The sequence below is a fragment of the Malus domestica genome, chromosome 07 (genome assembly GCF_042453785.1).
Source record: "Malus domestica chromosome 07, GDT2T_hap1".
In the NCBI taxonomy this organism is placed as follows: Eukaryota; Viridiplantae; Streptophyta; class Magnoliopsida; order Rosales; family Rosaceae; genus Malus; species Malus domestica.
This window is the reverse complement of record NC_091667.1, coordinates 34,673,884-34,699,473: the sequence shown is the minus strand read 5'-3', so window position 1 is coordinate 34,699,473 and position 25,590 is coordinate 34,673,884. Positions and strand designations below refer to the sequence as shown.

Genomic DNA, 25,590 nt, shown 5'->3' with positions numbered 1-25,590 from the left:
CATTATTGACCACTTCATTAATATATGTGGCTGCTATGCATCTATGTATCGAAGTTTTAATGTGGTCTAAAAACAGCATTGATACATAATCTACTCGAATTTTACACATCTTCTTGAGAAAGTATTGAAACTCAGTTTATGGAATGCTTTTTTTTATTAATTGGATATTGTCATAAATACCATAAACTTAAAAAGGAGAGAAAAAAACAAAGATGCCAAAAACAAATGTGGATTGCATACAATTACAAAAATAACTTTCAAATGATTTAATAATCAATTTTTTTTTATTTTTTTATTTTTTAAGTAAAATGTTTTAAGTTCAACTCTCATAGATAGTGAGTTTGATATCAATTATTGATGTGAATTTACAGTTGAACTTATGACAGTTATTGATGTGAATTGTTGATGTGAATTACCCTATCCAGATTTGCACAATCATATCCTTCTACTCTGATTAACTTGCGTGAATATGGTAGAAGTTGGTTAGTCAGTTATAAATAGTTTTTATTATTAAAAAGAAGTGCATATCTAAGCTTTTAAAATCGATAAATCAATTATAAGCATTATATCTGATAACCATATTACTATCATATTTCTCTACGTGAATTAGTTTTTTGTAATATGATGAATTCAAGGTTGGTAAATTCGTTGATCGTTATATGTAAGATATTTTTCTCATTAAGTGTTAAACACCAGAACTATTAGCTAAAACAAGAGACCATTCATATTCAATTTAAAAGAAGAGATAAATACAGCAGAAATCTATGGGGAAGAAGGAAAAGATTATTTTCTATGTCTCTTCTATACAATCTAATAATATAAGAACCCTACCTCTCTCTCTCTCTCTCTCTCATAATAGAACTAACACGGTAACATGAGGTTAAATAAAAAACTTATGCATCTTCCCTACTTGTTGGCTACTAGGAACCACTGCCAACGGTTGCTCCGGCAGCGGAGGAGCAATTAGCAGCAGCCCAAGAAGACTCCAAAGTCAATGCCCCATTATCCGAAAAATTATCACCGGAAGCAGAAACCAGAGAAACTTCCACTCCCACTGCCATTAGAACTAGTACCACCCAGTTCCTTCAGCCCCAAGAATATCTCATCCGACATGTCCATGTCCGGGATCATAACGTCATCGTCCTCGACCTCGTTCTCGTTCTCATTCTCATGATCCGTCTCCTCCTCCTCATCAGATTCCTCAGTTTCTTTGTCAAGTGAATTGTCAGAATTGACCTTATTGGCTACAGGCACAGCCTCAGCTTGGACTGTCATGGGTAGTCCGGTGGTGGGAGACGAGGGGTTGGGAACAGCTGTCGAACCGGAGTCGTTGTTGATTGGCTTCTTTTGACTCGTAGATGCAGCTGACAGCTTGTTCCTGGAGCTCCCGGCAAGGGAGTTTCGATGAGTCGGGCGAGCGTGAGTGTGGTCCCCGGTGTATGTAACTATGAAGATGTTGGGTTCTGTCGTGCTCTGCTCCACTTGCCTTCTCGCCGGGCACCCTTTTGAGCTGCTGCATCTGTAGTAGTTCCTGCAAAGAACCATGATTCAGAGAGAAAATCGCAAAGAAAAGGAAAGAGAAATTGAAAGTGGAAAATTAACCTAATTACGTACCTTGGGTGTGGAGAACCCTTGATAGGTTTTTGGCCGTACTTCCGCCACGCCCATAAATCAGCGCTGATGAGATCCTCCGCTTTCACTTCATGAACATTTTTCTTTTGCTGGGTTTTCCTGTGAGTCAATTCGTTTAATCCACATCCACACCATGTGAAAAAAGCAAAAACAAGAACAAAGACTAATTAAAAGCGTTTTCGGTACATATTTTTTTTTTCTTTTGCACATTATTTATTATTTCTGTGTCTTAATTATCGTTCAATTAATGAACAGCAAATTTTGAGTATATATACATTCTTCTTTGTGGGCGAGTTGGTAGCCGAGGATGAGGATAAGCGGGATTGATGAACTTGGGCCTCCTAAATCCCTGCTGAGTTTGGAGCTGGCGGGGTTGAAGATTTTGATCCCCGGGTTGCATAATTTTTTGTTGTTGTTGTTGTTGGCCATAGATTCCTCGAAAACTAGGAGCTGGAATTCCCCGGGTGAAATGAGTAGGCATCGAAAGATGTTGCTGGTGCTGCAGCTGTTGTTGGAGTTGTGCATGATGGTGCTGTTGTTGTTGTTGATGTTGGAGGTGATGTTGGCCACTACCACTAGATCCTCCAAAGTAAGAAATAGTGGGGGAATTTGGAATAATATTATTAGGTCCAAAGGTGGTGTTGTTAGTGGTGGGATTGTGGTCGTTGTTGGTGGTGGTGGTGGGGTTGCGAAAAAAGGACTGCTGCAGCTCTTGGAAACCATTGGCTTCTTTTGGGTCGTCTAGATTGGTAAAAGAGAACAACGGATCGGTTAACTCGTCGGAATTCAACAAATCCCACAAAGGATCGTTTTTGAACTCATCCAGGGGTGTGTGGATGGGGTTTGTGGGTGTGATACAGGCGGCGGTTATGGTGATGTTTCGGGTGGTTTGGGTGGTTGATTTGCAACCCCTTACCACAGCGTAAAGATCCCAATCGTCTGCCATTTTCAGAAGGGTGGCGGCGGCTGCGGTGTTTGTGGGGTTTTTTTGTTGCAGCTAGAAGGAAAGAGAGGTGGAAAGGACGGCGCTGACTTGGAGGAAGGGAGACAGACACAGAAATGGACATAGATTGTAGCTAGTGAGAGGAAATGATGGAGGAAGGAAGACAGACACAGAAATGGACATAGATTGTAGCTAGTGAGAGGAGATGATGCCGCACTGACTTGGTAAATTGTTTAATTATTTATACGGGAATTTAGTACTAATTAATTAACCCAAAAAAATTGAAAAATAGAGAGTGGTTTTGATGGATTTGAACCGCGGCTTTTGATTGACTTTTGGAAAATGTCAAACGGGACCGGACACTGTGACAAAGGCACGGACAGTTGGTAGTTGGTAGTTGGTACATATGTCCCAGTCGAAATCTGATTGGAAGTCGAAGTGCGAAACCGTCGTGTGTGAGCATTTTGGATCCTCTCCGAGGCTGGGATCCTCTTGACCTATTAATACGGACTGTTAGATTTTGATCAAACGGTTATAATTATTATAATTTTACAAATGCCCCTGTTTTTAGCCGTTAAATCAAAATCCAACGGTCCGTGTTATTGGATCAGGAGGATCTCGAGGATTTACCTCGGAGAGGTGTGTGTACCAGTGCCCTGTCATGCCCTACAACTGGAGGGTATATGGAGTGCTGGGTTTAATCTCTGTATAACGCACACCCAACGACTGCGAGTTCATAAAAAATATCACTTTTGAGATAATTGTACTTTTCACGAATTCGCTGTCACCTCACAATTTAACTTTAATTTTCGTTAATCGAATAGACATGAAGAGTACCTCTACAGTGAATCGAATAGACATGAAACAATTAAATAAACAAGCAATGCTTATGGTCGCAAAAAGATGTACCAATTGACATTCTTATTAATAAACAATGTCTAAGTAATTAGTTGAAGGAAAAAGATGTCCTAAAAAATGGTACGTTGAATTAGCAAAAGCACAATTATTTTTTTGTTATTTTAGACGAATAACTTGTGTTTTTCACAATGAACATAGTCCTATAAGACCGTTTGGTGATAAAAAGGTATGTGCAGAAGGTGCTTAGGAGGGAACAAAACTTTAGCATTCTAGTACCATACTCTAAAATACTCTATTTATAAAATATAACTCAAATTTAAGTGCCACAAAATAAACACATTGACCTAACTTACGTATGCAAAATAAGAATTTGTGATTGATAGTTCTTCATGTCTTTTTTGTTTGGTTGGAAGTTGAAAGGGCATTTGAACCTTTTCAAGTTCAAACTCTTTTACATATAGGAAGCTTATGAATGCATAGCATTATATATGAAGGGGGGAGCAGGTTGACTTTGGATTTGATCATACAAGTTCTCAAGCAGGTTGACTTTGGGATTGTGGATGAAACTATAGAGCTTCATGGCTTTGTGGAGGATTAAATATTGGGGAGATGAGTGATGCGATGCTCTGTTGTCAATGGAGACAGGGAGGGAGAGAGGGAGATGGATTTGGCGCAGGAGGAAATATTAGTGATCATGTATGGTTCTTTCAGGGGATGGATCTAGAATAATTTACCTATCATAATAACAAAAAAGCTGACTTGAACGATCCCGTGTTAAGAGCTAAATTGGCTAAAGGGATGGGTCATAATTATTACGGAGAGCTCGCATAGCCAAACGATCTTTTATATATTTTTCTGTTTATACACCTTATTTTGCGTATTCGGACGACATCATTTGAGGATACAATTTTTTGTTGTACCCAAAAAATTTATTTTAGTTAGAATCATGAACTTAACTTCGTTATCGTATCGAAGTACTACCATCACTTTTTGCGTACTGAATCATGCTAGCATCAGCCGTTCACGCACTGCAAGCTATTGATGGATACATATTGCTGGACACGCATGCATTAATGATTGACAATCACTCATTTGCGGGCAACCATGATGGGATGGCTTTGAGCAAGATTGGGCGAGGTCATTAAAATCCACTTTATGGTGTGGGAAAAGTGTGCCACACACTAGGAGGTAGATGTAGATTGTAGAGGGCACTCACACGCCAAAGCACCAAGGGAACCATCCCCACCACCACGACCACCACCATTCGTTATTCCACCACCACCACATTGGTTATTGTTGTATATTATAAAGAAGTGGCTAGAAGAGAATAAGAAAGAGGCGGAGCGGTCCTTGACTGCTCCTTGTTAACCCGATTCGCATCCGTGAACACCGATGTAAATTACAGTTTCTATTTCTGCTCTTCTACCCTTTGTACAACAACGGTGCGATAACAACGGCATACCGTGAAAATACATGATACTTCGAAATGCACAAGAAATTTAGAGATATCGACATCCCATCGTCAGAAGAAATACGCGGCCTCTGAACAATGTATTTCCGTTTGATGGGGGGGGGGGGGGGGGGGAAGAGGCAGTGATGTATCATAAGTATATTCTCCATTATACCCGAAGAGAACACAAAAATGTTGCCATGGTGAGGCCCCCTAATTGTTTCCTCCACGAACCCATTTAGCCGAACCCGTCTTTGCCATGCCAGAATAATAATCACCTACGTTTGCCACAAACAGTGGATCTCTATCTTCAAATCTCAACTCATTACCTGTATCGCTACCAAAAGCATTTCCCGAATCCGTCTGCTCCAATTCTTTTGTTAAATCCTCCATCGTCTTCTTTAAATTTGCTTTACTCATCGGCCCTGCCGCACCAGTTGAAATGCCAACCATAGTAATCTTAGGAAGGTTTGGATTTTGCAGTGTGCTCTGCTCTATGCGTTCCTTTGACAACTCTTCATTTTGGTCCTTCTGTTTCGACCACAGATGACTAAACCAATCACTGAAAGGAAACCGTAGATCTGTTTTGTTTCCTTTATTGGTGTGAATATCATCCTTTGATTTAATCTTCGAAGTGCTACAATCTAGAGAATCTTCGTTATCATTTACTGCTTCCCCATTCGTAAGGCATCTGGCTGACTGAGAAGCTCTAAGAAAAGAGGCTGCACTCCTGCAACGGAATGAACATAATTTTGTTAGAAAAGCCTAAAAGATAGAATAAGCAAGTTCACCAATGTTAAAATTCAAAGAAAGATTTAATTAGAAAACAGAAGGTATTTGATATCCAAGAAAGCAACTGCTAAATTTTAATGTACCTTCTCTCGAAAGAGTCAACCATATAAGGGAATTTGGGTTGAATGCCTGTTGCTTTCCGTAACCACCTATTACCCAGAAGTACTTTATCAACAGCATAAAGGAGCTGCATTTCAGCGGCTTTAGAAATGACACTCAAGGGTATTCCAGAATTCCCTATCTCATCCATCACTTCCTGAACCTGTCAAGAAACATACATTCCAACAAACAAAATACAAATACGTGAAAACCGGAAGAAGGTGAACTGGGTTGTTTTAACTTCACAACTTATACATCTACATACGTAGTTATGTCAGACGAATGATAATAATTCTAAGCTTATCATTGACAATGGGAATCCAATTCTCGATTCTTCATCTTAAAATCTTGTACATGTCTCACCACCAAACTACTTGCTACATCAAAATAATACTTCAGTATTGGATTCCATACCTCTGGAGGCTCCCACAAGTTATCGCCCATCTCTTCAATTACTTCTGCTGGTATGTTGTCATCAATCACATCATGTCGCCGCTGCGTGTGCCGAGTTTGAATTAAAGAATGGAAATGCTGATCTACAGATTCCTCGAGAATGTTATCAAGCATGTTTTTATCAAAAAAGTAGGGAGTATACCTGTTGGAACAAAAGATAGCAATAGAGCATCAGCTATTCTACTTAAAATTCACCAAAAGAACAAACTTGATTAGAAGCAAGTACGAAACATTAGAACACACCATTTGATCCCATCTGAGCTTGCTATTGCAATATCCAAGTTTTGAGCACTAAAAACTGGAACTCCATCAACCCTTTTGCATCTGCCACTCTGCGGCATTGTCTTGAGAAGTTTGTTAGCTGCCTTGACCTGTAGGAGCATAAAATTTTGAGAAATGCTATACAACAACATTAGTGAAGACGGTTGTCACTTGTTCTATTATACCTGTTTTTCATTCGGAACAAACTGGAATAAGTGGGGCTTTTCCTGCATAAAACACAGAGAACGACTTACTCATTCATCCAAGATCATCATAGCATACCACAGAAATTACTAATAAAAAAAAAAATTCTCAAAAACATAACACGGTATAGATAAATCCATAATGTGGCACATCCAGAACACAACAAGGGTGGACGCTTTCTATCCATTACTTCATAACCAGAACAGGCATGTCTCTTCAACAGCTTGATGCATAAACCTTTCTTAGGATTGCTATTCCAGTAGTGCAAATGAGCACCAATGTGAAACGTTTAACAACTCTCAAATCTAGCTTACATATGGTACAAGCTGGGATTACCTTGAAATGTTCATATGCTAAATCGAGACGACAAGCACCCACCACGCCGCTCGGAATATTCAGCCGTTTCACATAAGTAACTAAGAACAAAATCTCAGTCAGAATTCCGGTCACCTCCAGATAGAAATAAATTGGACCAAATAACCACTAAAACCAACCAGTTGTTTATGTAGAATCCTACCTGCATCGCCTAAATCCATGAAAAATCGAAACACGGGGCCGTTTCTCTCACTGTTAGTAATTGATTTAAACATCTTCTTCAGCCACTCGGGAGTTCTACAAGTAAATGCCATGAAAATTAAACAAAATTCAGCAAAAAAAAACCCTCAAACACACTAAAAATTTCCTGAATTTTAATAATCTCAATTCAAAGGCAGCATCTTTATCAAAAATTCAACATCGAAATGAAATCCAAACTACATATATGATAAAATCTAGCAAGAAATTAAATTTATTTATAAAAATAAAATACCGATGTTATTAAAAGTAGAAAAAGGTACCTTTTGGAAATAAAGGGGATGTCGAAGTGGGTGGAGACGGCCATCAGACCAGTCCCGGAGAGGTCGCACATACTGAAGACCTGGCCCACAAACGCCGGCCCACCGCTGCCCTTGATATTCGAGTTCAGCCCTGCAATCCTGACCGTTGACGGGAACCCGGAGGTCGACTCGGGCGATGACGCCACGCCCTTCATGGCGGAGAGTTTGGAGTCGGGCTGGAAAGCGAGTGGTTTTGGCAAGTTGGGGAGGAAGAGCGCGACGCGGATTTCCGGAGGAGTCGTGGAAAGCGATGGCGACGGCGTCGTTTTGGGGGAGGCGAGGAGCGAGAGGAGATTGGATGTGGTGGAGTGGACCAGGTGGGTTATGGAGGGTCTGAGTTGCTGCCTGGTGTGGGGTGGTTCGGATGGTGAGGCCATGAATTGGAAACTTTTGCAGACTATTGATGGATTTATCAAACTGTGTGTGTGAGAGAAGAGGATGAGGCTCGTGAGAGAGACGCAGAGAGATACCCTGCTTAATTTTGGATGTCGTTTTTATTTTTTAATTTCTACAATATTTGGAATTTAATTTTTGTCGTCAAAAACGTTTATTTTTAGAGAAAACTAACGAAAAATTAAAAAAAACTTCTTTTTTAATGAAAATTTATTTTTAAAGGTATAATGAATAGTACCAGGGAAATGTATAAATGTAGTTTTTCGTTAGTGTTTTGTTAAAACTCTCTTATTTTTAAGGAACTTTAACAAAAAATTTCTGGTACTGTTAACTTTAACGAAAATCATATTTTTACACTAAAAAGTCAATCTTGGTACTATTCATTTTACCATTTATTTTGTCATTATCATTAAAATTCAATGTTTTCAAACTCTTTTTCATTAGTTTTCTTTTATTTTAATTTTCATTAAGTTTTCAAGAGAGAGCTGAAATTTTAATTTTCATCAGCGTGTAGTATTTTTTCCGTCAAATTTTCTTACCTGTAGTCTTTTTGTTTTTTTAAAAGGTTACGATTAAGGCACTTCGACATTTTGTGTTGACTATTTTATAGAGAGGGGAAAATAAAAAGTGGGAAGGGAAGGGAGGGGAAGGAATGGAATTCAAAGAGTGAAAATTCTACTCTCGTTAGATATCATGTGTCGTGAGTAGGAGCATTTGTCAATTCAAAATCAATAAAATTTCGTTAATTTAATCCGGTTCAGATTATATATAAATTCAAACGTGAATTGTTCATTGGATGGAAAGTGAAATTAAAGTATAAGATAGTAAGCATATTTCAACCAATAAACTTTGATTGTTAATAATTCATTAAATCTCAATTCTCAACCAATATACTTAAAATCCGCCCCCCCCCCCCACCCCCCCAAAAAAAAATGGAAAGTGAAATTAAAGTATAAGATAGTAAGCATATTTCAACCAAAAAACTTTGATTGTTGATAATTCATTAAATCTCAACCAATATACTTAAAATTCCCTCCCCCCCCAAAAAAAAATCCAAACCTTAATCGTGGGCAAAAGTTGAGAAGTACAATATCGATTTAAAACATAAAGGACCAAAATGATAATTTGTGAAAACGTAAGAGACCATTCGTGATTAAACGTTTTTGATGTGTTACTGATCTTTTAAAGTTGGGAACTTTAACGAAAAGCACATGTTACTGTTCACTTTAACGAAAAACCACATTTTTACACTAAAAAGTAAATCCTGATACTATTCACTTTACCCTTTATTTTATCCTTATTATTAAAAAAACTTGAAATTTCCAAACCTTTTTTATTAGTTTCCTTTTAAAGTTTGGGCTGATTGCCCAACGAGCCACCGCCGGAAACTGTGATTAATTTTCCTAAACGACAGGTCGTTTAAACAATTATGGGCTGGGACGTCACCAAATAAAACCCAAAACGAAGCTCTCCGCTCTCTCTCTCTCTCTCTCTCTTCTCCCATCTGAAAAACGCGCTCGCTTCCCGTCTCTCTCCGTCTCTGTAATCGCGCCATCGTGCGGCAGAGGGCCTCCGAATCAGATCGCGACCTCCGGATTTTCCATTTCCCAGGCAAGCATATATATATATATATATTTGTACATATTTCTGCCATATTTTTCATTTCGATAGTTTTAATTGGAAATTCAGTTCGTCGAATTTTGATTGAGGTGTGCATGCGTTTTTAATTTTGTGGAAATTTTGATAATTTTATTAATTTATTGTACGTGTTCGTGTATTTCGAATTGATTTGTGTGATTTTTTTGAAGCTTTGACACTCCATTTTTGCCTGTATTTAGGTTAATCAGCTATCAGTGTTACTATTCAATTGGCTGTACTGAGTCTGAGCTCGCTACCTCAGTCATTGATTTGATCGACTTCGCAATTGTAGGCCATTATATATATATATATATATATATATATATATATATATATATATATATATATATATATGTGTGTGTGTGTGTGTGTGTGTGTGTGTGTGTGTGTGTGTGTGTATCTCATAATTTGGCTGAATCACCGAGCTTCGGTGATTTTGATTGGCCTTTAGCCATATAATGGCCTAATTTGAGTTTGATTCGGATTTTTATAAATTCCGTTATGGAAATGAAATTGCTGCAAATGATGTTTTTAGCGGTATAATCGTGAATTCTAATGTCATTGCATTGGAGATGTTGTGGAATTTGTGATGCCGCATTGGTCGCGGCTCTGGTCTTTGTGAACTGATTGGTTCTAACCAAAGTCAATTCTGCAGGCATAATACGGACATAGGACTAGTCTAGGGAGGTCGCCATGGCTGCTTCGGAAGAGACTAGTGCTTTGTTCCCAATTTTCATTCTAACCATAATGGCACTGCCTCTAGTGCCTTATACAATTACGAAGTTGTGTCGTGCTGCATCCAAGAAAACAAAGAGCATCCACTGTCAGTGTTCAGAGTGCTTTCGATCAGGAAAGTACCGCAAGTCAATTTTAAAGCGGGTTAGTTCCTTCGGTTGTTGCTGAGATCTTTTATTCATTTAGTCACTGCAAGAAGAAAACCAAAATATTTGTTATATAAACCATCTAACGAGAATCTGAATGTATGTGATTATGGTCGCATATGCAGATTTCAAACTTATCGACGTGGAGTAACTTGACACTAATACTGCTCTGGGTTATCATGATCGTCCTGGTTTATTACATCAAAAATATGAGCCGCGAGGTAAACCTTTTTTAACCATTTTGAGGCATTAATGAAAACTGTTATCATATGGTCTTCCAGCTGCTGTTTTACTTTGCCATGGCTTTTCAATTTGGACTTCATATTATAGTTTTAATGTCGGATGTTTGTTCTGAGAAACTTTAAAATTTCAGATTCAAGTTTTTGAGCCATTCAGTATTCTTGGACTGGAACCTGGAGCTTCTGATTCAGAGATAAAGAAGGCATATAGGAGACTCTCTATACTATACCATCCAGATAAAAATCCAGATCCAGGTTGATATTGTTTTAGTTGTTCAGTGTATGAATTGCTTATTATCTGAAACTGTAGCAGGAAAGATGGGGCCTTTATGATATTCTGTATACGCTAACTGTTTATTTTGTTTTCCTTTTTCTAGAGGCCCACAATTACTTTGTGGAGTTCATATCAAAGGCTTATCAGGCTCTGACGGATCCAGTATCTCGTGAGAATTTTGAAAAATATGGCCATCCAGATGGCAGGCAGGTAGTGTGCAATTTCAATCAAGGAAAAAAGATAGCAACTTTCTTTTAGTGTTCCCTTGTCAATATTATATGAAGTAGAACTGATCGTGTTTTGAAATTAAACCAATGCTTTATTCAAATAGGGATTTCAAATGGGCATAGCTCTTCCTCAATTCCTGCTGGACATCGATGGGGCATCTGGTGGAATACTCCTACTCTGGATAGTTGGTATTTGTATTCTATTGCCATTGGTGATAGCTGTTGTATATCTTTCAAGATCGGCAAAATATACAGGCAACTATGTCATGCATCACACGTTGTCCGCTTACTATTACTTAATGAAGCCTTCTCTGGCTCCCAGGTACTCAACTGGTTTAAAAGATATGTTCATTGGCAGTTGAATTCATGTAATATTTTATATTCCAAAGGTAATTAAGTAGAGTATGCTGTGTACCGGAACTGCCGAAGTTAGCTTTTATATGTTTATTATTTTCCGTAGCTGGTTGCAAGTCTGAAGAGTCAAAAATTTCTCATACATATATAAATATTCTTGATATTTGTATGGATCAGGTGTACATTAAGCTGTACTCTTTGTTAATCCTTTTACTGATCTTATGACATAATTTGATTATACAGCAAAGTAATGGATGTCTTCATAAGGGCTGCTGAATATATGGAAATTCCAGTTCGTAGAACTGACGATGAACCCCTTCAGAAGCTTTTTATGCTAGTCAGGAGTGAGTTGAATCTGGACCTTAAAAATATCAAGCAAGAGCAGGCAAAGTTTTGGAAACAGCATCCAGCCCTTGTAAAGGTATTTTGTGCTCCAAGACCAGACTATATGATTAGCAAAGTTTGTCCCGGTCCTTGATGTATGCTTACCTTTATGCCACTTTCTACGCAGACAGAATTGCTGATTCAAGCACAGTTAACTCGTGAGTCAGCATCCTTATCTCCATCTCTGCAAGGTGATTTTAGACGTGTCCTGGAACTTGCCCCTCGCCTCCTTGAAGAATTGATGAAGGTGATTTCTACATTTTCCTGTCTTATCTTACATTCTATTAGCAAACTCTAAAACAAGTGCTTATACTTCTTAGAAGTTGCAGACTTTCCGTAAGCCTGCATTGATTCACTCATATTTGTGTTTAGACTTGTTCCAATACTCTACTTAAAATTTGACTAACAGATTTAGAAGGGGGTACAGAAGTTGGTATCTCGCTTCTAGTATTTCTGGAAATCAATTGATCAAAAGACGTGCTAGCATTTCTCATGACATTTGTACAAAATTTGGAAGCCATGTTGTGCTAGTTTTACTTATGCTTTATTCTATGCAGATGGCAGTTACGCCACGCAATGCTCAGGGGCAGGGATGGCTGAGGCCTGCTATTGGTGTGGTTGAACTTTCTCAGTGTATAATTCAGGTGATGGTCCATTATCCACTTTTGTTAAGAATGTAGATCTTAAAAATATACTAATCATGTGAAACCCTAATTTTGCAAAGATTTAAGATTTCTCTCGTACAATCACACACTGTGTGGGCATATATACGTTAGTTACCGTGCTGTTTTTTCCTCTCACCCAAATCTTATTCTGAAGTATCACGCAAGGGAAAATTTGTGAAAGCTTGTTGCGTATGATTTAGTTTCTTGTTAATTAAGGATTGTTGAACAATATGGAAGTAAATAATTTCTTATTTCTTATTTTCTTTTGGTTTGCAAATATCATTAAGCACATAGCTGCGACATTTATCATTTGTATCTTACGAATGCGTACTCATTTTTGAAGTTCATGTTATTTTGACACCATGATGCAGGCTGTTCCTCTTAGTGCAAGGAAGGCTATTGGAGGGTCCAGTGAAGGCATTGCCCCCTTTCTGCAGCTGCCACATTTTAGTGAGGCGGTTATTAAAAAGATAGCCCGCAAGGTAAACAGTCTTGGTTTGGACAATGCCATGCTGGAACACAACTGTATAATCTGTCTCTTGCCTAGCTGCAGGCAGCAGGCGTTAGTACTGTATTGCTACTTGAGACAGTTAAAATTGAAAATATTCTGTGAAATCCCTCTTTTCGCGACTGAGTGAGCAGCAAATCTTAATTTTGTAATAATTAGTCGTGTTTGTTTCTTTCACTTTTTTCTGCTGCTTTCTTTTCCTCTCCTGCTAGTATTTTTCTGTTTGGTCTTGGCTTCAATTATTCTTCATCTTTGTTTGTAGAAGCTGAGAGTGTTGCAGGATCTTCAGGACATGTCTGTGGAAGATCGTGCTGAGCGACTTTCTCAAATAGCTGGATTCTCATCCGCCGAAGTCCAGGATGTTGAAATGGTATTGCAGACAATGCCTTCGATATCAATTGAAGTTGAATGTAAGACTGAAGGCGAAGATGAGATACAAGAGGGTGACGTTGTCACCATTAATGCTTGGGTGACACTGAAGCGTGCCAACGGCCTAATTGGTGCCCTTCCCCATGCGCCTTACTTCCCATTCCACAAGGAAGAAAATTTCTGGTTTTTGCTTGCAGACAGCGTCTCCAACAACGTTTGGTTTTGGCGGAAGGTAAATTTCATGGATGAAGCTGCAGCCATTACTGCTGCTTCCAAGGAAATCGAGGACGCAATGGAGGGTTCAGAAGCAACTATGAAAGAGCCTAGTGCTGCTACCAAAGAAGCAGTTGAGAAGGTGAAGAGGGATATCAAAGAAGCAGTTGAGAAGGTGAAGAGCGGGTCTAGACGGATAACTGGCAAGTTACCAGCCCCAGCCCCAGCGGAGGGGAATTACAATTTGACATGCTACTGCCTGTGCGACTCTTGGATTGGCTGTGATAGAAAGACAAACTTGAAGATGAAGATTTTGAAGCGTACTCGGGCTGGTACCCGGGGAGGTTATGTGGCGGAAGAGGGACCGATTACGGAAGATGGTATGGAAGAGGAGGAGGAGAACGAAGATGAGGATTATGACGACGATTATGAGAGCGAGTACAGTGAAGATGAGGCGGATGAACAACACGACACGAAAAAGAAAGGCCCTGCTACGAACGGCACTGTGGATAAGCAAGGCTCGGGATCAGAAGGTTGAGGTTCAGAGGACTAAAACAAACAAAATTTTATGTAGTTTTCGACTTCGTTTGTTCATTTACTGTTTACTTGGTGAGAAATTGAAACAACCACCACAGTGATAGTTAACCTGTTTCCATCTTTTATTTGACCACAAAACGTGGGTTCTAAACCCATTTGAGCCCTTTCAGTTATCAAAAATTTTAGACCTATTTTACGTTACCAAATTTTACTTATTTGCACTGTAAATTTCGTTTTTTTTGTGAGCGAAACGATGTGTTTTATTTCCTTGTACCACTCACAACTTTGACAATACGAAAACGAGAGACATGCCGTAGATATGCGTTCAATCGACAATATAATTATACAACTTTGCTAACAGTTTACGCTCTGGACCCCTTCCAGAGACCTCATGGCCAACATTCTTGTTCCAGGCCTGTGTCGAAGAGAATACAGCTGAGTTCGTTTTGCCTCGAACGCCCTTCTCACCGGACTACCAATTGCGTAATGTCAGGCAAATGAGGTTAGGGATGAGTGAAACATCATAAACCTCTGATGCAATCTGATTGGCCAAGAACAGTTTCAAGATTGAACCCTAAGTTGATCTGAACTTGCTTCGGCTTCCTCCGGTAAATCATTTGAGTTCTGATCCTCTTCCTCGGCTTCAACAATGTGTTCGTCTGGATTTGATTCAGCTTCTAACAACTCTTCGGAGCTGCGGACTGTTTCCTTCCCCTCACTAATCACTTTTGCAGCACCATCAGACTGGTTCTGGTGGTTTGCTCGGACCTTAACGCGTTTTCCCTTGATGTACCGATACTCCCATTTCGGTGGCGGATATTTCTTCTTCAACTTGTCGTATTTGTCCAGCATACCTAGCTCCTTAAAGACATTTCCAACCTTCGTAACAATCGAAACATTTGGTTGTACGCCAAGCTCCTCCATATCAGCAAATATCTACAACAACAGAGTTTCCAACACGTTAAAGACTCCTCGCAGCAGGATTGACAAAGGGTCCAACACAAAAACTACATGACATTTCGCCTTTCTGGCACATCAGAACGAATTCATTTCTCAATCAAAATCGGAACAATCCACAGGAACTTCCAAATGTGGCAGGGCTACAATACCTCAAACATCTTATCGTGCAATCCGTGCTGGTAGTAAATTGAAATCATTTTGTCGAAGAACATGCGAGGCATGCTTTCCAAGTACTGCGAAAACAACTTAGTCCAGAGCTCTTCAGCTTCTTCAATCCTCCCATCCTCGGCCAAAGCAGTTAACAGTGTGAAATAGGTCCCCATTGTTCTTCCTTGCCCTTTGCTCAGCATCCACTTTGACACCTACAAAACCCACATCTGATTTCTCAGAATTCAAAACTTAAGGACCCATTCATAATTTATTGACATTTTCTTCATCCTGACAAAGCAGTAATCTAAACTACATATGGGAATTCGAACTTTGGTACAAGAGAGCGAGCGCACTGCCCTAGCCAACCGGCCTAACTCATGTCAACATTACATATTGAGCTACACTGACCAACCGGGCTAACTCATGTCTACGTTACATATTGAGCATTAAAAGAAGGTGAAAAACAAACCTGAATTATCCTTTTCCATTCCTTTTGATTCTCAAGGGACTTGAGTGCCTTCTTCACTGTGATCAACGGGAATTCTAATTCCCAAGCAATGAAAGAATCAAGGGCTCCATAAACTTCCTCTTTCACATTTGACAACCCCTTAATCTACAAAAATTAAAAAGCAATCCCTTAATCAAAGCAAAACTAATGAAAATGGCTTGAAAACTTTGAGTTTTAACAATAAAGACATAATAAAGAAGTGAATAGTACCAAGATTGATTTTTTTGTTTAAAAATGTGAATTTTCGTTAAAATGAACCGTATCAAAACTTTTCGTTAAAGTTTCATTAATCAAAACCAAACACAAATATGGAAAATTGAGAAGAAAAGAAGGCCAAAGAAAAGTAAAAGCTCACAGATTCAACAAGTTTGAGGGATTTGGAAACGGTTCCGATCCGTTTATTGGCTTTCCAGACTCTTGGGTACCTGGGTCTTGGACCCTTTTGAGCACATACCTGAAAACATCATTGAAAAATATAAATTTGAGAAGAAAGTGATTGTCTTTCAGCAACAGCAATTTCAAAGCATGCAGAATTCAGGAAGCACTTTTTTCAGCAGCAGCTTTTACCACAACACTGCTTCTACTGTGGGAAGATTTGATGAATTCCAGTCCCCGAGTGAAGGCCGGAAGTGAGTGTTGCAAGGTAAGCATGCTTAGTAAGCATTTAAAATGTCATGTCCAGTTTATTCAGGCAGCCTAGGGAGGAGAAGAAAGACGAAGGAGGAGAGAAAATGAGAGAGACAGAGAGAGAGGAGGTCGCCGGCGGAGGAGCTCTCGCGGAGGTTGTAGGGAGTGGGTTGGGTGGCTGTCGTGTATCGTATTAGGCGGGTTGGGTTGGGATTTTCATTGGTTTCGGGGGAAAAATCTAATTGCAAGGCATATCGGTAAAACGGGAATTTTGACCTTTTTTTGTGTGTGGATATTTTGGATTTTTTGTTTTATTTTCCATTCCGTTACAATTCTTCACAATTTTGTATGCATGACTTTAACTACATAAAAAATAATACAAAATAAATTTAAATTAAGAGCACTATGAATATTTGAGTCGAGTATAATCAAAAACCTAATTTGTAAAATAAAGTCAAGTGTAACCAAAAACATAATTGTAAAATACGTGAAGACATTTTTAAAATACGCATATATTAGTAGGTTAGGTGTTTAGGAGAAGGTCTTGTGTGAGGTCACTGTTAATGGTAGGTCATGGGTGTTATGTGAAAGGAAAATGAGATACAAATGGGACCGGGTGAACTTTACAAAGTCAGAGGGGGTGGGGTAGGGGAAATTTTTTTTGTCTTATTTCATAAGAACAACTTATTCGGTATATGAACTAAATAATTCTCATTTTTCAATCGACCAAATAGAAGAAATAGTCATTTAAATGCACCTTTGCATTGAGGGTTTGTCAGCGCTCATTGCTCATAAAGAGCAACGAGGAGTGATTAGTGGGATTCGGGTTTCTGAGGGGGCTCCTAGTATCCATCATTTGTTGTTTGCCGATGATAGTTTCTTATTTGGTAAGGCCAAGTTGGAAAAGTGTGCTGAGATTCAACATATTTTGGATGTGTTCTCCTAAGCGTCAAGGCAACAAATAAACTTGGGGAAGAGTAGCATTGCTTTTAGTGCTAATGTGGATGGCAGAGAGCAGCACGGGTTGGCAAATTTTTTGGGAGTTCAATTAGTGGAGCGACATGAACGATATTTGGGCCTGCCTACTTTTGTGGGTAGGAATAAACGGCAAACTTTTGCTTATATTAAGGAAAGAGTTCATAAGAGACTGAGTGGGTGGAAAGGGAAGTGTTTGAGTGAAGCAGGACAGGAGTTGCTTGTAAAGGTGGTGGCTCAGGCTTTGCTTACATATGCTATGAATTGTTTCTTGCTTCCGAAGACTTTTTGTGATGATCTCCATAAGGTCATGGCTCGGTTTTGGTGGGGTAGTGATCCGGACTCAAGGAAAGTTCATTGGAAGTCATGGGATAGGTTGTGTTTGGCTAAACTGGAAGGTGGTATGGGGTTCCGAAATCTTTATGCCTTTAATTTGGAGATATTGGCGAAGCAGGGTTGGCGTATTCAGTATCCAAAGTCATTGACTGCAAGGTTGTTTAAGGCAAAATATTTTCCCCATACATCGTTTTGGGAAGCTCCGATTCCCTCATCTTCATCTTACTGTTGGTCTAGTATACTCAAAGCTAGACTAGTCTTGGAGAAGGGTTCGAGATGGCTGATATGTGATGGGGCGTCAGTACGGGTGTGGAAGGATCGGTGGGTACCTAGACCATCGACTTTTCGTCCCATCTCTAGGCCGCCTCCCTCGCGGGGAGGATATGTTGGTGCAGGACCTGATTGATGGGGAGAGAAGAACATGGTGTGAAGCTGCATTGTTGGAGTATTTTGAAGATGAGGACAGGGAGCACATTCGTACACTTCCAATTAGCGTTTGTCTTCCTCCGGATAAGCTAATATGGCACTACACTGACATGGGCCATTTTATGGTTAATAGCGCTTATGGGGTGGTTTGGGACTTGATCAAACCATCATCTTTGAGTGCTTCGTCTTCAACTTCGGGAGGTAATCCATTTACTCCGTTATGGAAAGCAATATGGAAGGCCAAGGTCCAGCTGAAAGTGCGGAATATGGTATGGCGGACATGTCAAGATATTCTCCCGACAAAAGATAATTTGTCTAAGAAAGGAGTTAATTCGGATTTGTTGTGTGTTCTTTGTAATGAAGAATCAGAGACGGTGGTGCATGTTCTAAAAGATTGTCCCTTTGCAAGAGCTACATGGTTCGCAACTCCGTGTAGTTTTCTTGTTGATTCAATACCTTGTGGATCGGTTAAAGAATGGTTCTTCACTCTTCTTCAGAATCACCATTTGGACTTTGATTTTATGTGCATGGTAGTCTGGCAGTTGTGGCAGGAGCGAAATGATAGAACTTGGAAGGGAAAGCTCGGGTCGCCAGCCGTGGTGGCCCAGCGTGTGGTGGCATGGTTGCAAGAGTTCCAGGGTGTGGCGAATCTTAGCAATGGCGTTCCACAACGTTATACTCGAGATGAGCATATGGTTAGGGGTGCTTCGGTACTGGAGGGGGTGGATGAGAACTGGGCACGGTTGCATGTGGATGGAGCAACCAAATTAGAGGTAAGGGTGGGTAGGGCCGGGGCAGTGCTAAGGGACGGACAAGGTTCCTTTCTGGCAGCAGAGGCTTGTTTCCTCCCTATGGTGTATTCGGCCCTTCAAGCAGAAATGCTTGCGATCAAGCATGGGGTGGACCTCGCCCTACAGCTTGTCTATCAGAAGGTTCTAGTTCATAGTGACTCCTCCCAAGCAATTTCCATTATGAACACTTGTGTGGATCGTGCGTTGGCTATGGACTTGTTAGCGGGGGATGTCCTTCGTAGTGCATATTTGTTTACTGCTTCTAAGTTTATTTTTGTTTCTAGGAATAATAATAGTATTGCTCATTGTTTGGCAAAGGTAGCATTGTCCATTGATACAAGGGTGGTTTGGGTTGAGGACCCTCCTATTGTTATTCTGGACCTCCTTATCCAAGACACTTTGTAATTTTCCTAAGTTAATGATATCATCTTCCATTCAACAAAAATGCACCTTCTAAAATATGAGAAAAACGCAGTTGAAAATTTTTTCACACTGAATAAAACCACCGTGAATTTAGTTGGACCAAGCGTCATGTACAATCCTATGTAATCATGTTCATTATTTTTTGTTTAATTTATTTAATCTAACAATTAATAATGTGTGAAAAGTATCTCCCTTTTTTCGTTATGTTATTTCTCTTTTCCCTAATCAAGCTATTAGATAGTCAAACAAATATGTATGTCTTGGTCCACGCCCACCTTCCTCCTACCTTGTAAATAGAATTTTTTGCACTGTTATTGTGACGTTCCGTTAATATTATTTAAAAGTAACGCTATATAATATGTATATGATATGCTCCTCCGGCTAAGTTTCTGATAACTCCATCAGTCACAGAAATTAGAGCATATTTATTTCCTGATGATCTCAAACCATTCTTCTCATATCTTTCCCTCTTCTCTCAGACTCACACCAAAGCCTCCCAAGCTCTCAACCCTGCTATCAATGGCTTCCGCCGCCAAATCAACCACCACCACCACCATAACATCCCCAATCACCGTCACTGCCGAGTCTCTACACTCCATCCTCTCTCACCAAACCCTAATCAACCATTTCCAATCTTCCCTACCCGCCGTCTCAGCTTCTCTGCAATCCCCAATCCGCCAAAGCTACGACGTTTCGCCCTCCTCCTCTCTCCTCCTCATGCCCTCCTGGTCCTCCTCCCCTTCTCTCCCCTACTTGGGCGTCAAGCTCGTCACCTACTTCCCCGGAAACTCCACCATAAACTTACCCGGAGTGCACGCAAGTTATGTGCTCTTCAGCTCTGCCACCGGCCAAACCCTCGCCACCATCGACGGCACCGCCCTCACCCTTTACAGAACCTCCTGCGTTTCAGGCTTAGCTTCGAGGATTTTATCCCGAAACGACAGCGGAATTCTGGTTATGATCGGTGCGGGCGCTATGGCGCCGCATTTGATCAGAGCTCATTTAGTGGCACGGCCGAGCTTGAAGAGGGTGATCATATGGAACCGGAACGCGGAGAAGGCGGAAATTTTGGCTGAGAAAATGAGAGAATGTGCGGAGTTTGATGGGGTTTGTTTTGAGAGCGATGGGTGTTTGGATGAGGCGGTTGGGATGGGAGACATTGTGAGCTGCGCCACCAATTCGGAGGCGGCGCTTGTGAAGGGGGAGAAGCTGAAGGCGGGGGCACATTTGGACTTGGTTGGATCTTTCAAGCATTCCATGAAGGAATGTGACGATGAGGCGGTGAGGAGAGGGAGGGTTTTCGTGGACAATGAGGCGGCGCTGGAGGAGGCGGGGGAGCTGGTGGGTGCTTTCGAGAGAGGGGTGATGGAGAAGGCGGATGTTTGCGGAATGTTGGTGGAGTTGATCAACGGAGACAAGGTCGGGAGAACAAGTTGCGAGGAGATTACTGTGTTCAAGTCCGTTGGTTCTGCAGTTGTGGATATTCTTGCAGCTCAGTTGGTGTATGAAACCTATATCCAGCAACAAAATTAGTTTGATCGAATGCAGATCGAACACATTGTACAACCTCCACCGGGCTTTGCGCCCGTTGTAGTTTTCCGGTCTTTGTTCATCAATGTGTACGAGAACATGATCGCTGAATAAAATGCTTGCTTCTTGTTGTAGATTCGAAATGTTGTATAAGCGCAGCATTGCGGATCATAAAACATAATGTAGCCAGTTCATCCTGGAAAATGAAAACTACATTGCTAAAATCTCTTACTCTGTTCTGCAAGACAGCTCCTACATTGCTAAACAGCCGCCGGAGAAAATATATATAACCTGAGCTTATAATCCGATCAGTTGAAACAACAGCGATGAATTGCTAGGAAGGAGAATAAAAACTGATTCAGAAAAAATGCTACAATAAGTTCTCGATATCTTTGTTAAATCGCAGTGTTTCTAGTTCGGAGTTACTTCTGAATCAAATTTCAACGGCATGAGACCGAGCAGCAAGATGAGCAAGTTCAAAAAATTATTTACGAGGCCAAGAATCACAAGGCTTCGGAAAAAAAAATGAATTTTCATATATCATTAATTGAAATTAACAATACAACGACCTGGTGGACTGTGCGTGTAAATTTTGGGCAACCTCTTAAGCTGCTATATCCAAATCTCTGCAAGGAGGCACGATGAAGAAACGAGCTGGAATCAAACTAGATGACACTTGACGGTGTTGATAATGTTAGCACTCAATTTGCTAAGTTTGTTTCACCGTTTGTGGTTTGTGCTGCATCCTTGGGAATAGTAGATCATTGAGTTGTCTCTCCGCACTGTACTCAGAAGTCGCCTGAAAACACACGAGTAGACGGGGTAATCATAGGCAACCTTACCTTTCAACATAAGCACATTGTATTGAATGGTTCCAAAGAGTAACAACGATAGACGAAATGTTAAACCTCATGGCTCAAGGATGATTGACATACCCGCGTATTGTGCGCAAACCGCAATGTCTGGACTTGTGTCCCTGAGCAAACCCTTAAGTCAAATCCAAGGGAATCTACACCAATAAGTACTGCCTCCTGCAATAAAATTCAACAAAGATCAATCATCTTCGTGGGTGTTAAAGACGACCTTATATAAGTAGGGCGTTTCACTCTAAAAAAAAAGTTGTGCAAAACCTACAGCTACGTCTTTGAAATAGATTTGGAAACTTGTATAACAGCTTTGAATATGTTGGCCAAAAAAAAGTTGTACCTCCACTTGAAGACCCTTTAGTCTCCAACACAAGGACTTGAGAGCTTGCGTGGTCTTTTCTCCACCAGCTTTCAAACGAGATATAATTTTAGCTGCCGAGTGTGCAATGCAATCGGGTTGAGCTTTTACAAAGTCTTCTACTTCAACAAGAGTCTGGAGAATTACAACAAAAGATTAGCTATTAAAAAGGAGCTCGCATCCACTTGAACAAAAAAATAAAAGTAAAATCCTTCCTTACACAAACCTGAGTTCCATGTGATGAAAACAGCTGAATTTTAACCATCTCCAGTTTGTAAAATGTAGTCCCGTTTCCTGGTGCTTCATCTTTCTTATTCTCCAATTCCTCTGCCGAGACTGGACTATCCTTGGAAGTTCCTGATTTATGGCCATTAATCTTAACAGGATCTTCTAAATCATCTTCGACAGTCCTACCAACTTCATCAATACCATCATTAAAAGACTGATGATCAGACAGATGCTTTTGGATGACGGAATGTTCTTCTACAAGTGCAGGCCTTATAAGACCCTGAATAGCCAAACTAGCTGGAGCCTGCTCCGCCCAATCTATAGGATCATCAGAAGCAACCTGAAACGTAAAAACAAAAGCGGAAATACGAGAAACGGAAAAAAGAATTGACAACTTCATGAAAAACCATGAAATGGGATACGACCGCAGCTAGATGCTTCAAATGAAAAAGAGGTACTACAAGTGAGCAAAAGAAATGATCAAGGATTCCCCGTTGTTACAAACAAAACACACGAGAGTTAATTTTTTCAGTTACTTCTACATCACTCCATGGTAGGGTAAGAAAATTACAATGGATAATTACCTCACTTAGCTTCTTGGCAAAATACATTGGGTGAGAATAACGCATGGTCTCCAATTTTGCCCAGTCTCCAATAGACTTGTCAGAATCATCCAGATCATCTTCGTCTTCATCTTCAAGAACAGCAACCCAGTCCTAAACACGAACCTATTAGATAATTAGAAATGTCTTACAGCATCCATGCATTCCACGTCTAAAGAAATGACAACACAAACAGACCGAATCGTAGTCAACGTCTTCTTCATCATCATCCTCCTCATCATCGTCATCATCTTCAACATCACTATCTTCATCTTCAATCCCATCTATTTCAAAATCAATGCCTGGTAACTCCATCTCATTGATCATTTCCATAGCATCTAACCCAATAATAACTTGCTGCATTATTATAATAACCCACAAATTCGTAAGAAAAAGTCCAAAGCATAGAATTGCTGCTAGAATTCAATCATTTCTAAAGATTATTATCGTCTATTTGTTCATAAAAATTGCATACCACAAAGTTATTTTCTGAAGTTAGGGATTGAAAAGTGTCTTCGCTATCCTTCACTTGAAAGTAGATATCTGCAACATGCTCGAGCGGGTTAAAATCTTCACTTTGAAAGAAAAAAAAAATTTCCAAACTCCAACATATCAGGAGAAAGTCATACACTTGACTTACTTCCATGTTCATCTGTTACATAAGGCAAATCCGGACATAAAATATTTTCATGAACCTCATCATTGATCAAACTCGTAAACATGAGTGTTGCTTTGCTGTTAACCTGAAAATGGCATACTATGGGCAACATTAGCAATGCCCTCGATATGAAATGGGGAGCATCCATAAGTGAGCAAAACTAGTCCAATTTATGGCTCATTAGGAAGTGCCTTTAAAATGATTAAAAGCGCTTTTGGTGAAAAAGTTTTAGGACCCAATCCTTAGTAAAAACGCAAGTGAACCTGGTAAAGCACTTGAAGTGCTTCGTTGAAGAAGCACATATGGAACCCAAAAACATTTTCTTCAAAAGCGCTTTAAGTCATATTAAAAGCACTTCCAAACGAGCCCTTAGTAATCAAATTTCCGAACTTCCGTCTACTTATTAACAATCGAATGCAATGTACTACCTCAATAAGGGTTCTAGCAGATTCTGCAGCTGTAAGTCTAGCAGCTCCACTAGTATCTAATGTGGACTCCGCAATATCCTCAAATGGGTGGTATTGCGGCCTTCCATTTGGCTTTACAGGCTCCGAACCGGGCCCTAACTGCCCGGCGGATGCCCGAATCCCACTCTTAACAAAACTCCCCTTTTTTGCAACTGAACCATTCTTTGATCGTCTAATTCGATTCCTGTAGAAAATCCTTATCAAATTTACGCATTTTCGGAACCTCGAAATTCAAGTTGTTTTATTCAGCAAGAAAATGCTCAGCTGCTCGACAACAAAAATCAAACTAGTTTGCTTACCACGGCGCGGCGAACCCGCCGGTGCAAGAAAGGCGGCAGTGTACGGCTCCGGTCACCTCGTCTGAGCTCCACGTCGGACGATAAGCTGCAACAAACAAAAGAAATTAGATTAGAAGCGTTCTGCGTTGGAACAGAGATAACGCAGGGAAGAGATGTGAAGAGAAAGTTGAGCTGTTAAAGTGAGGCGGCGGAGATAGAGAGAGGAAGGGAGTTACAGGGCATGGAGGTGGAGGAGCAGAGGTTTGTGGCGGCGGAGTTGAACCGTACGGCCATGGCTGACTCGATCATCATCATCGTTTTCGAGTTGCTTGTAGTTAATGCAACTGCAAGTGTGAGATCCACAAACTCTTTCTCTCAAAAATCTGAAAGGATGAGGTTTGTTCTTTCTTTGGAGTCTGGGCTACGATTCTCTGCACTCACAAGTAGGGTAACGTCTACAACTGAAATTCCAACGTTTTGGTACTTCCCACTTTGGGCCTTTGGTACCTATAAGTGTTTTTCTTAATTATAAGCATAATTTTACCGGTTTGAAAGTGGTTTTAGAATGACTAAAAGCGTTTTAAGATAAATTATTTTTTTAATTCGAAGAGCATTTAAAGTGCTTTCTGCAATAAACACATAATTTGGTGCGTCTTGAACACATAAGTGGTGCGTCTTGTTAGAAGCACTTTAATTTTTTAATAATTGATTCCAAAAGCATTTTCATAAAAATGATTTTTTTTTTTTTGTTGAAACGAGAAGTGTTTTTAATTACTTTAAAAACACTTTCAAACGAGTATTATATGTGTTTTTTTTAAGAAATTGCTTCTTAAGTGTAAATGCACTTATTTGTTGTTTTGTCAAATGTATTCATAAACGTTTTGGAGTCTGTAAACGAGTACTACGTGTTTCATTAGAGAAGCCATTTTAGCTCATCAAAATCAATTATAAATCTCTATAGAAGTCGAGAGACAAAAAAAAAAAAAAAAATCCATATTAGTTTATATTAATTACCTACAAATGTTCCCTATGCTTGTTGGATGGAGGCTTCCAATCTAATCGCTATTTCCCTGCAAATCTCAATAATCATCTTAAATCCTATTTTGTGAAGGATTGCACAAGGATTAGCTATTTCAACGCACCATTGTTTACTTTTTG

General features: G+C 40.0%; 6 protein-coding genes across 7 annotated transcripts; 2 read left to right on the top strand and 4 right to left on the bottom strand.

Annotated features, from left to right (window-relative positions):
- Positions 1 to 701: 701 nt before the first annotated feature.
- On the bottom strand, positions 702 to 2,775 carry LOC108173713 (probable WRKY transcription factor 27). The gene is made up of 3 exons (XM_017333280.3): positions 1,908 to 2,775; positions 1,615 to 1,731; positions 702 to 1,531 (listed from the first exon to the last, which is right to left on the bottom strand). The coding sequence occupies exons 1-3, from the start codon at positions 2,576 to 2,578 to the stop codon at positions 1,018 to 1,020; spliced, it is 1,302 nt and encodes a 433-aa protein (XP_017188769.1). The 5' UTR covers positions 2,579 to 2,775; the 3' UTR covers positions 702 to 1,017.
- Positions 2,776 to 4,828: 2,053 nt separating this feature from the next.
- On the bottom strand, positions 4,829 to 8,059 carry LOC103439816 (uncharacterized). Its single transcript, XM_008378437.4, has 8 exons — positions 7,529 to 8,059; positions 7,210 to 7,304; positions 7,029 to 7,108; positions 6,674 to 6,715; positions 6,471 to 6,598; positions 6,189 to 6,369; positions 5,759 to 5,937; positions 4,829 to 5,613 (listed from the first exon to the last, which is right to left on the bottom strand). The coding sequence occupies exons 1-8, from the start codon at positions 7,942 to 7,944 to the stop codon at positions 5,097 to 5,099; spliced, it is 1,638 nt and encodes a 545-aa protein (XP_008376659.1). The 5' UTR covers positions 7,945 to 8,059; the 3' UTR covers positions 4,829 to 5,096.
- Positions 8,060 to 9,281: 1,222 nt separating this feature from the next.
- On the top strand, positions 9,282 to 14,455 carry LOC103439815 (dnaJ protein ERDJ2A). 2 transcript variants are annotated; one of them, XM_029106191.2, is made up of 12 exons: positions 9,432 to 9,571; positions 9,799 to 9,886; positions 10,254 to 10,477; positions 10,605 to 10,700; positions 10,853 to 10,973; positions 11,096 to 11,202; positions 11,324 to 11,541; positions 11,817 to 11,994; positions 12,085 to 12,204; positions 12,515 to 12,601; positions 12,994 to 13,104; positions 13,393 to 14,455. In XM_029106191.2, exons 3-12 carry the CDS (start codon positions 10,292 to 10,294, stop codon positions 14,248 to 14,250), a joined length of 2,082 nt encoding a protein of 693 aa, XP_028962024.1. In that variant the 5' UTR covers positions 9,432 to 9,571; positions 9,799 to 9,886; positions 10,254 to 10,291; the 3' UTR covers positions 14,251 to 14,455. The 2 variants fall into 2 exon arrangements, with proteins under 2 accessions (XP_008376657.1, XP_028962024.1); XM_008378435.4 differs by lacking the exon at positions 9,799 to 9,886 and having other exon boundaries at positions 9,282 to 9,571.
- A 27-nt stretch (positions 14,456 to 14,482) lies between these two features.
- Positions 14,483 to 16,791, bottom strand: LOC103439814 (pentatricopeptide repeat-containing protein At4g21190). The gene is made up of 5 exons (XM_008378434.4): positions 16,435 to 16,791; positions 16,223 to 16,321; positions 15,829 to 15,972; positions 15,359 to 15,571; positions 14,483 to 15,185 (listed from the first exon to the last, which is right to left on the bottom strand). The coding sequence occupies exons 1-5, from the start codon at positions 16,516 to 16,518 to the stop codon at positions 14,811 to 14,813; spliced, it is 915 nt and encodes a 304-aa protein (XP_008376656.1). The 5' UTR covers positions 16,519 to 16,791; the 3' UTR covers positions 14,483 to 14,810.
- A 2,959-nt stretch (positions 16,792 to 19,750) lies between these two features.
- On the top strand, positions 19,751 to 21,199 carry LOC103439813 (protein SAR DEFICIENT 4). The gene has a single exon (XM_008378432.4). It carries the CDS (start codon positions 19,881 to 19,883, stop codon positions 20,976 to 20,978), a length of 1,098 nt encoding a protein of 365 aa, XP_008376654.1. The 5' UTR covers positions 19,751 to 19,880; the 3' UTR covers positions 20,979 to 21,199.
- A 133-nt stretch (positions 21,200 to 21,332) lies between these two features.
- Positions 21,333 to 24,931, bottom strand: LOC103439812 (uncharacterized protein At3g49140). Its single transcript, XM_008378431.4, has 11 exons — positions 24,669 to 24,931; positions 24,454 to 24,538; positions 24,116 to 24,338; positions 23,670 to 23,772; positions 23,505 to 23,572; positions 23,228 to 23,386; positions 23,012 to 23,143; positions 22,426 to 22,767; positions 22,182 to 22,334; positions 21,911 to 22,006; positions 21,333 to 21,774 (listed from the first exon to the last, which is right to left on the bottom strand). Exons 1-11 carry the CDS (start codon positions 24,745 to 24,747, stop codon positions 21,685 to 21,687), a joined length of 1,530 nt encoding a protein of 509 aa, XP_008376653.1. The 5' UTR covers positions 24,748 to 24,931; the 3' UTR covers positions 21,333 to 21,684.
- Between the last annotated feature and the right edge of the window lie 659 nt (positions 24,932 to 25,590).

What these genes read in the sequence shown, in the direction of transcription:
- LOC108173713 (XM_017333280.3), bottom strand. Translation starts at nt 2,578, where the DNA reads ATGGCAGACGATTGGGATCTTTACGCTGTGGTAAGGGGTTGCAAATCA. An exon ending in ACTCGCCCACAAAGAAGAAT is followed by an intron (nt 1,732 to 1,907) that starts GTATATATACTC and finishes ATTGACTCACAG; the next exon opens with GAAAACCCAGCAAAAGAAAA. An exon ending in AAGGGTTCTCCACACCCAAG is followed by an intron (nt 1,532 to 1,614) that starts GTACGTAATTAG and finishes GGTTCTTTGCAG; the next exon opens with GAACTACTACAGATGCAGCA.
- LOC103439816 (XM_008378437.4), bottom strand. Translation starts at nt 7,944, where the DNA reads ATGGCCTCACCATCCGAACCACCCCACACCAGGCAGCAACTCAGACCC. An exon ending in AGCTCAGATGGGATCAAATG is followed by an intron (nt 6,370 to 6,470) that starts GTGTGTTCTAAT and finishes TTGTTCCAACAG; the next exon opens with GTATACTCCCTACTTTTTTG. An exon ending in ACTTGTGGGAGCCTCCAGAG is followed by an intron (nt 5,938 to 6,188) that starts GTATGGAATCCA and finishes GTTTCTTGACAG; the next exon opens with GTTCAGGAAGTGATGGATGA.
- LOC103439815 (XM_008378435.4), top strand. Translation starts at nt 10,292, where the DNA reads ATGGCTGCTTCGGAAGAGACTAGTGCTTTGTTCCCAATTTTCATTCTA. An exon ending in TCAAAAATATGAGCCGCGAG is followed by an intron (nt 10,701 to 10,852) that starts GTAAACCTTTTT and finishes TTAAAATTTCAG; the next exon opens with ATTCAAGTTTTTGAGCCATT. An exon ending in GCCATCCAGATGGCAGGCAG is followed by an intron (nt 11,203 to 11,323) that starts GTAGTGTGCAAT and finishes TTATTCAAATAG; the next exon opens with GGATTTCAAATGGGCATAGC.
- LOC103439814 (XM_008378434.4), bottom strand. Translation starts at nt 16,518, where the DNA reads ATGCTTACCTTGCAACACTCACTTCCGGCCTTCACTCGGGGACTGGAA. An exon ending in ACAGTAGAAGCAGTGTTGTG is followed by an intron (nt 16,322 to 16,434) that starts GTAAAAGCTGCT and finishes TGATGTTTTCAG; the next exon opens with GTATGTGCTCAAAAGGGTCC. An exon ending in TGCACGATAAGATGTTTGAG is followed by an intron (nt 15,186 to 15,358) that starts GTATTGTAGCCC and finishes CTGTTGTTGTAG; the next exon opens with ATATTTGCTGATATGGAGGA.
- LOC103439813 (XM_008378432.4), top strand. Translation starts at nt 19,881, where the DNA reads ATGATCTCAAACCATTCTTCTCATATCTTTCCCTCTTCTCTCAGACTC.
- LOC103439812 (XM_008378431.4), bottom strand. Translation starts at nt 24,747, where the DNA reads ATGATGATGATCGAGTCAGCCATGGCCGTACGGTTCAACTCCGCCGCC. An exon ending in CTTCAGAAAATAACTTTGTG is followed by an intron (nt 23,387 to 23,504) that starts GTATGCAATTTT and finishes ATAATAATGCAG; the next exon opens with CAAGTTATTATTGGGTTAGA. An exon ending in TAAAGGGTCTTCAAGTGGAG is followed by an intron (nt 22,007 to 22,181) that starts GTACAACTTTTT and finishes ATTTTATTGCAG; the next exon opens with GAGGCAGTACTTATTGGTGT.